General features: G+C 42.0%; 1 protein-coding gene across 2 annotated transcripts in view; it reads right to left on the bottom strand.

The window, feature by feature from the left end:
* Positions 1-676: 676 nt before the first annotated feature.
* TGM6 (transglutaminase 6) overlaps positions 677-9,350 on the bottom strand; it is a 54,709-nt gene continuing 46,035 nt past the window's right edge. Inside the window, exons 11-13 of one of the 2 annotated variants that reach the window (XM_025399234.1) lie at positions 2,827-2,981; positions 2,400-2,533; positions 677-940 (exon numbers count right to left, since the gene is read on the bottom strand). In XM_025399234.1, coding sequence (XP_025255019.1) covers positions 787-940; positions 2,400-2,533; positions 2,827-2,981 — 443 coding nt within the window. In that variant the 3' untranslated portion in view covers positions 677-786. The remainder of the gene's footprint in view (positions 941-2,399; positions 2,534-2,826; positions 2,982-9,350) is intronic. The other variant, XM_025399235.1, reaches the window with a different exon arrangement.

The following is a 9,350-nucleotide window of genomic DNA, read 5'->3' as shown; positions in this document are numbered from 1 at the left end:
TGAGGTGTTGGCTGTTGTTTGTGCTGTTAGTCACTGGCCCTCTTCAGATTTGGAGCTGCAGATTTTAGGGGAATGCAATCCAGTGTGGGCCCTTCCTTTATCTTCTTAGATTATCCCAGGCAGCAGTTGCGCCTCAGATCCTGGGCCTGTGTCTTCACTGAGGGAAAATCTCCCTTTGCTTAAAATCTAATGCTTTTTAGGATAGGGACTTACGAGGTATAAATGGCACACACACGGGCCTCAACTCTGCCTCTAGCTCACCCTATGGCCTCAATAAGTTTCCTTCTTCTCTGTAATGGGAGTGTTGAGGGATGGTTAGGTTCCAGCTTTTACACTTTTGGGTTCTCTGTCAGGACTGTGGGGAGAATCCTCAGCTCTTGATGTGGCCAGGGCATTTGAGAAGCAAGGGGAGTCCAAGGGTCAGCCAGGGTGATGGTGAGCTGGCAGGGTGGAGTACGGCAGAGCTGAGTGGGCCAGGGTTACTGTGATGCTTGGGTCTGTCAGCCTCCCAGCTATGGGGATGAGACATGAAGGTTGGAGAGGCTCCCTAGGTTCTTACATCATCTATGGTTGTCCAAAAGTTTAAGGATTACCGAGTGCAACACTTCATTTTATGGAAGAGTAAACTGAGGCCCAGGAGGAGAAGGAACTTGCCTAAGTTTACCAAGTAGGGCAGAGGTTGAAGCAGGATTAACTGAGGCCCCCTGCCTCCCACGTGGAAGAGACAAAGAATGGGCAGAAGGAGGACAGGGGCCAAATTGCCCCCTCTCAGTCCCTCATGATCCATCACTTGGCAGTGGCCACATGGATGATCACAAAACCCTTGATGTCCGGGAAGTGAGGGCTTACAAGGTCCACCTGCAACTGCCTTGGGCCACTCTTGGAGGGGGTGACGTCAAACTGGACTGAGGCCCTCTCCTGAGGCTCCAGGGTGGGCACGCTGGAGGAAAAGGAGGTGAGAAAGGCAGATTGTCAGTCCTCTTGCCATTCTGAGTCTGGCCTGCCAATCCACGGCTCCCCAAACTCCTCAGGATCAAATTCACCTTGTGGCTTGACATTCAAGACTTATCAACATGTTTCCAGGCCAGGTGCGGTGGCTCACTCCTGTAATCCCAGCACTTTGGGAGGCCGAGGCAGGTGGATCACCTGAGGTCAGGAGTTCGAGACCAGCCTGACCAACATGGTGAAACCCCATCTCTACTAAAATACAAAAATTAGCCGGGAGCGGTGGTGCACACCTGTAATCCCAGCTACTCAGGAAGTCGAGACAGGAGAATCGCTTGAATCTGGGAGGAGGAGGTTGCAGTGAGCTGAGATTGCACCATTACACTCCAGCCTGGGCAACAGAGTGAGACTCTGTCTCAAAAACAAACAAAGAAACAAACAAAAACAACAACAAAAAAAACATGTTTCCAATTTAATTTTCTCTTCTACCACCTGCATTCTTCCCATCCAGCCCGGCTAGTTTTCTGTCTGTGCCCTGAACTTCCCTCCTCTGGGCTTTCATCGGCTCTGTTCCTCCCACCTAGGATACCTTTCTTATTCCAATCCACCCGAGGCCCAAATCAAGTTCTCTTCTTCCAGGAGACCTTCCCTGACAACAACAGCCATCAGGTGTTGATACCAAGACCTTTGCCTGGCAAACCGTCCTTCCTTCTTGATACCTGAAAATCTCAATTCATCATTTAAGCCTCAGCTCAAACACCAGCTCCACTGGGACTTCTTCCTGGCCCCACCTTCACTTAAGGGCTGCTTTTGCTCCCCCAGACCTTGGACAAGGTCTTTTTCACAAATCACACTGTCCTCATGTGAAGGGCCGTCTGTATCTGAGAGCCCTTCTCCAGGCAAAACTCCTGTCAGTGTTCCTAACAATTACACATGGGCCAGAGCACAGGTCAGTATAATCAAGGACCACATAAGTAGCAGGCAGATGAATGGAAGAAGGAAGGAGTGAATGAATGATTGACAATCAACAAGTAAATAAACGAATCCATGAAAGAACAGGAACATGTGTGAATGAATGAATGAAGCATCAATGTAGGAATACATGAATGAAAAAATGAGCAAATGAGTGAATAAATGAGTAAGCAAATTCAAGAATGCATGAATAAATGAGAGAAAATGAATGAAAGTGAGTGAATAAGTAAATGGATAAATAAGTGAAAATATGAATGAATGATGTGAGTGAATGACTGAGTGAACGAGTTATATGATTTGAGTAAATGAATGAATGAAGGAAGGAATAAATAAGTGAATGCAGGCTGATATGGATAGGCTGTGGGCTGGATCCTGGGGAGTCCAGAATCTCTCCCACACCCCCCATCCCTGGCAACTTCTCTCTGGCTCATCCATAAGGAAGGGAGCCCCATTCCCTGCCAACCCCCCAGGCTGGCACTTACTCGATGCTGAGCTGTTCCTGGAGAAAGCCGCTGCCCTCCACCATCAGCGCACAGTCCTTCACTCTTTCTAAGAGGGGGTTGACTACTGTCACTTCCACCGTAACTGCCACTCCCACCATGGCTGGGCCCAGAACCTGAAAGGGGACAACACCGATGAGCCATCGCGCCTACCCCTCCTCCCTCCAGGAAACCGATGGTCCTGGCTGAGTTAGAGGATGGATCATTAGTCATGTCCACCCCTGCCTCCGTATACCCCATTACTGAGTGCCACCATTGCATTCATCCCCTTATGTCCAACCCACTCCTCCCACCTTGGAGAGCTAAAGCTGGAGTTAAAGGCACAAAACGCGCAGCTTCTGACGCTCTCCCCCAGCTCTAGGGAATGGGTGCTCCTTGGAACAGCATGGTAGGTGCAGGCTGAGGTCACCTTGATGGTGATGAAGTCCTCTAGAGTAATGTCCTTCTCCACCAGAAGCTTCTCTCCTTTGGTGACGAGGCACATGGCAGCCAACAGGATCTTCTTGTCCTCTGTCAGGTCTTCTTTATACTTAGAGTAAGATATTGTAATTGGGATTCTCTTCTCTGGAAGGGAAAGCAGAGGTGGGAATTGGGGCTTGGTGTCTTTCTTCAATGGCACTGGGAAGAAGGAAGGGAATGCCCAACTAATAGCTCCTTTCTCTCTGGTCCTTGCAACCATTCTGTGACAGGCTTTATTCTCCTCAGTTCTCAGATGAAGAAACCTAAGGCCCAGAGCGGGTATTTTCTTGTCCAAACTCATATAGGAAGTAAACCAAGAAATTAGGATGAGGTGGGAGTCAAATTCAGGTCAGGGAGCTACCACAATACCAGACTATTTCTCCAAGAGCCCCCAGAGATGCTTCCAAACTTTCCCTACTTATTCAGGATGGAAATCTCTCAGACCATCAACCATTCATCCCCTCCTTCACTGCTTATTGAGCACCTATTATGTGCTAGGTGTAGAGAAGAGGAAGACCAAAGGCCTGCCTCAATCTTCCAATCCTGTGAGGCCAATTTCCCTACAACTTTTCCAAATGCCCCCCTCCACGAAGGCCCAGTCCCGGTCAGCCCCACCAACTGAGGGAAGTCTTCACTGACGCCTCCAGCCAGTGCTCTCATGCTCTCTGAGCTCCTGTGGTCCTGGCCATCTCTATCTCCCTCTCACCAGTCACAAACATCCTGCCTAGGTATTCTTTTCTTGTAAGCATGGATCACCACAAACCTCAGTCTTTTCTTTTGAAGACGGAGTCTTGCTCTGTTGCGAGGCTGGAGTGCAGTAGTGGCATGATCTCGGCTCACTGCAACCTCCACCTCCTGGGTTCAAGCAATTCTCCTGCCTCAGCCTCCTGAGTAGCTGGGATTACAGGCACGTGCCACCACACCCAGCTAATTTTTGTATTCTTAGTAGAGATGGGGTTTCATCATGTTTGCCAGGATGGTCTCAATCTCTTGACCTCATGATCCTCTCGCCTTGGCCTCCCAAAGTGCTGGAGTTATAGGCGTGTTTTTTTTTTTTTTCTGACTACTATGTATTCTTTCTTTCAGGTTCAATGTGCTCGTTCTGGTTTGCTCTCAGGCCCCCTCATTTCCTATTGTTCTACTCCCACTGCTTCCTTTATTTCGTTTTCTTCCTGACTCTGAAGGCATCTGAGTTTTTAACTCATGGAAAAGGTCCTTAAAGGGCTCAACATGGTTCATGCACTCTGCTACCCCAGGGCTTTGCATATCATATTCTCCTGAATGCCAGCAGGCCGATTCATGTGTTAAAGCATGATTTTTTTTTTTTATGGGCTCCCTTAGTTTGGTTGGTCATTACTGGAAGAACTTTATTACAATAACAGTAATAAGTAATAATTATAGGCCAGTGCAGTGACTCACACCTGTAATCCCAGCACTTTGGGAGGTGAAGGTGGGTGGATCATCTGAGGTCAGGAGTTCGAATCCAGTCTGACCAACATGGAGAAACCCTGTCTCTACTGAAAAAACTTACAAAATTAGCAGGGCGTGGTGGTGTGTGCCTATAATCCCAGCTACTTGGGAGACTGAGGCAGGAGAATTGCTTGAACCCAGGAGGCGGAAGTTGCAGTGAGCTGAGATTGTGCCATTGCACTCCAGCCTGAGTGACAGAGCAAGACTCTGTCTCAAAATAACAATAACATTAACAATAATTATTATAAATATAAAAGCTAACTTTTACTAAGGGAATAAAGTGTACTACACTTGGAAGTGCTTTTGCAGACTGACTTGTTTAAACCTTACAACAATTCCATGAGCAGGTATTATTATTTTTATTTTATTGATTTATTATTTTATTGATAGTGTATTATTATTGGTAACAATATCAAAAACACTGATAATAAACATCATAAATTGAATGTTCGTCAGGTAGTAGGAATGATGCCAAATACTTTATATACATTATATCATTTACTCCTTGCATGGTGATAGATCATGGTTCTCCAAGTGTGGTCCTGGGACCAGCAGCATCAGCGTCACCTGGGAACTTGTTAGAAATGTAAATTCTCAGTGTCCAGCATGAAGAACCACCATATGCCACCATATGATACCCATGAGCAGAGCTCTGGGCATCAGCTCAGACCCTGGGAGAAAGGAGGAGAAAAGTTGCCCTTTAGAATGTTTGGATCAGGGCTTCTTGAAGTCCTTTGACTCACAGACTCCACTAACAATCTAATAAAAGCTGAGACTCCTTTCCCTAGAACAATGGTTCTCAATAGCACCGCCACTCAGCTGGACATAACTGACATCTGTAGAATATTGCATCTGACAACAGCAGGATACACATTCTTCTCAATCTCACACGGAGCATTCACAAAAATGGATCACATTCTGTGGCATAAATGACACATTAACCAGTTTAAAATAATAGAAATTATGCAATATATGCCCCCAGAACACAATGAATTCAAACTGGAAATCAACAACAGACAGAGAGCTGAAAAATCTAAAATACCTAGAGATTAAACAACACACTTCTAGAAGAACACATGGGACACAGAAGAAGTCTCAAGAGAAATTTAAAAGTATTTTGAAGTAAATGAAAATGAAATTACAACTTATTAAAATTTCTGGGTGCATGCCTGTAGTCCCAGTTACCTGGGAGGTTGAGGAGGGAGAATCACCTGAGCCCGGGAAGTTGAGGCTACAATGAGCCATGATTGTGCCACTGCACCCCAGCCTGAGTGACAGAATGAAACTCTGTCTGAAAAGCAAAACAAAACAAACAAACACCCTTCCCCCAACACACACATTTGTAGGATGCAGCAAAAGCAGTGCTTAGAGAGAAGTCTATAGTATTAAATACATATGATAGAAAAGAAGAAAGATCTAAAACCAATAATCTAAATTTCTGCTTTAGGAAACTGTAAAAAGGAGAAAGTGTTAAACTCATCTTAAGCAGAAGAAAAGAAATAATAAAAATTAGAGCAGAAATCAGTAAAATTGAAAATCAGAGATCAATAGAGAAAATCAGCAAAACCAAAAGCTGGTTCTTTGAAAAGATCAATAAAGTCAATAAGCTTATAGCAAGGCTAACTTATAAAAAAAAGAGAGAAGGCATAAGTTATTAATATGATAAAGGCAAGAGAGGACGTCTCTCCAGATCCCATGAACATTAAAAAGATAGTAAAGGTAACAAGTTTGGGGAGTTAGGAAAAAAACAGATAGTAAAGGAATATTATGAACAACTTTAAGCCCACAGGTTTCATAACCTAGATGAAAGGGACCAGTTCCTGAAAGAAAAAATCAGCTAAAATTCACATAAGAAGAAAAAGACAACCTGAATAGGCCTATATCTATTAAAAAAATTGAATCAGGACTTAATAACCTTCCAAACCAGAAAGCGTTAAGCCCAGATGGGTTCACTGGTGAAATATACCAAGTATTTAAGAATAAAAAATTATAGCAATTCTCTACAATCTCTTCCAGAAAATGGAAGCAGAGAAATACTTCCTAATTCATTCTATGAGGTCAGCATTACCTTAATGCCAAAAACCAGACAAAGACATTGCAAGAAAAGAAAACTACAGACCAATATGAACATAGATGCAAAAATTCTCAACAAAATATTGGTAAATTGAATCAACAATGTGTAAAAAATTACACGCCATGATCAAGTGGGATTTAGTCTAGGCATGTAAGGCTGGGTCAATATTAAAGTTCAATTAATATAGTCCATCAAATCAACAGGAAAAAAATAACATGATCATATGAATAGATGCAGAAAAAGAATTTGATAAAATCCAACACCCATTCCTGATAAAGCTCTTAGCAAACTAGGAATAGAGGAAGAATTTACTCAACTTGATAAAGAATATCTACAAAAAACCTACAGCAAACGTTATCCTTAATGATGAGAAACTGCAAGCTTTCCCATGATGATTAGGAACAAGGCAAAGATGTCCCCACTTACTATTCCTTGTCAACATCATATTGGGAGTCCTAGCTAATGCAATAAGATAAAACAAGGAAATAAAATATATACAGATTGGGAAGGAAGAAATAAAACAGTCTTTGTTCACAAATGATATAATTGTCTATGTAGAAAATCCAAAAGAATTGTCAACAACAACACACAAAAAATCCTGGAACTAACGAGTGGTTATAGCAAGGTTACAGGGTATAAGATTACTAATATACAGAAGTCAATCACTTTCCTATATACCAGCAAGGAACAATTAGAAATTAAAATTAAAAAGATAATACCATTTATGTTAGCACCACCAAAAACGGAATACTTAGGCATTAATTTAACAAAATATGTACAAGATCTACACAAGAAGAACTGTAAAACTCTGATGAAAGAACTAAATAAATGAAGAGATATTCCATGTTCATGGATAGAAAGGGCTCAATATTGTCAAAATGTCAATTTTTCCTAACTTGACCTATAGATTCAAAGCAATCTGAAGAAGTTATTTTGTGGATATTGACAAACTGATTCCAAACTTTATGTGTGGGTGGGAGGCAGGAATGAAGAGAAGTTGGATAATGGGTACAAGATAGTTAGAAAGGATAAATTCTAATATTTCATAATACAGTAGGGAAATTATAGTTAACTATGATTTATGGTGTGTTTCTAAATAGCTAGAATAAACTGTAATGTTTCCAACACAAAAGATACAGATAAATGTATAAGGTGATGGATATCCCAGTTACCCTGATTTGATTGTTATACATTCTATACATGTATCAAAATATCATGTGCACCCACAAAATATGTACTACTATGATATATCAATTAAGATTTTTTTAAAGATCCATGACATAAAAAACGTTTATGTCAAGAGGCAAAAGACCCAGAGTAGTCAACACAGCTGTACAATTGTAAAATATTGAAGGAGAGGAACAAAGTTAGAGGACTGGCACTACCTGACTTCAAGATTTACTATAAAGGTACAGTAATCAAGACAGTGTGGTATTAGTGAAAGAATGGACAAAGACAGGCATACCTTATTTTATTGTGCTTCATTTTATTGTACTTTGCAGATATTGCATTTTTTACAAATTGAAGGTTTGTGGCAACCCTGAGTCAGGCAAGTCTATAAGAGCCATTTTTCCAAGAGCATGTATTTGCTTCTATGATCAGTGATCTCTTTTTTTTTTTTCTCTTTAAGACAAGGTCTTGCTGTGTCACCCAGGCTGTAGGTGCAGTGGTGTGATCATAGCTCATTGCAAACCTCCAACTCCTGGGCTCAAGCAGTCCTCCTGCCTCAGCCTCCAAGTAGCTAAGACTATGGGAGCATGCCACCACACCCAGCAGATATTTTTTATTTTAATTTTTGTAGAGATGGGGTTTTGCTGTGTTGCCCAAGCTAGTCTCAAACTCCTAGGTTCAAGCAATTCTCTCACTTTGACCTCCAAAAGTGATTGGGATTGGGATTACATATATGAGCCCCTGTGCCCAGCCCTTGATCAGTGATCTTTGATGCTACTATTGTAACTCTTTGCTGGCACCACAAACCATGCCCTATAAGATGTTGAACTTAATTGATAAATGTGTGAGTTCTGACTGCTCCACTCACTGGCCATTTCCCCATATCTCTCCCTTTCCTCGGGCCTCCCTATTCCCAGATACACAACAATATTTAAATTAGGCCAATTAATAAACCTACAATGGCCTCTAGGTGTTCAAGTTAATGAGAGTTACATGTCTTTCACTTTAAATCAAAAGCTAGAAATGATTAGGCTTAGCGAGGAAGGCACATAGAAAGCCAAGATGAGCCAAAAGCTAGGCCTCTTGTGCCAAACAGCAAGGTTTTGAATGCAAGGGAAAGTTCTTGAAGGAAATTAAAAGTGCTACTCTTGAAGGAAACTAAAAGTGACTTAGGAATTACAAGAAAGCAAAGAAGGAAACTAAAAGTGACTTAGGAATTATAAGAAAGCAAAATAGCCTTATTGCTAATACGGACAAAGTTTTAATGATCTCCATATAAGATCACACCAGCCATAACATTCCATTAAGCCAAAGCCTAATCCAGAGCAAGGCCCTAATTCTCTTCAAATCTATAAGGATTGAGAGATGTTAGGAAGCTACAGAAGACAAGTTTGAAGCTAGCACAGATTGGTTCATAAGGTTTAAGGAAAGAAGTCATCTCTATAACATAAAAGTGCAAGCTGAAGCAACAAGTGCTGATGTAGAAGCCACAGCAAGTTATCCAGACTCTAGCTAAGATCGTTGGTGAAGACGGCTACATAAAACAACAGATTTTCAATGTAGAAAAAATAACTTTATATTGGAAGAAGATGTCATCTAGGACTTCACAGCTAGACAGAAGTCAATGCCTGGCTTCAAAGCTTCAAAGGACAGGCTGACTCTGTGCATTAAAGAGCTAATGCAGCTGGTGACTTTAAGATGAAGCCAATGCTCATTTACCATTTCTAAATCCTGGGGCCCTTAAGAATTATGCTAAATCT

The sequence above is a fragment of the Theropithecus gelada genome, chromosome 10 (genome assembly GCF_003255815.1).
Source record: "Theropithecus gelada isolate Dixy chromosome 10, Tgel_1.0, whole genome shotgun sequence".
NCBI classification, from domain to species: Eukaryota; Metazoa; Chordata; class Mammalia; order Primates; family Cercopithecidae; genus Theropithecus; species Theropithecus gelada.
Note: the sequence above shows the minus strand (reverse complement) of the source record. Positions and strands in the feature narration are given on the sequence as shown.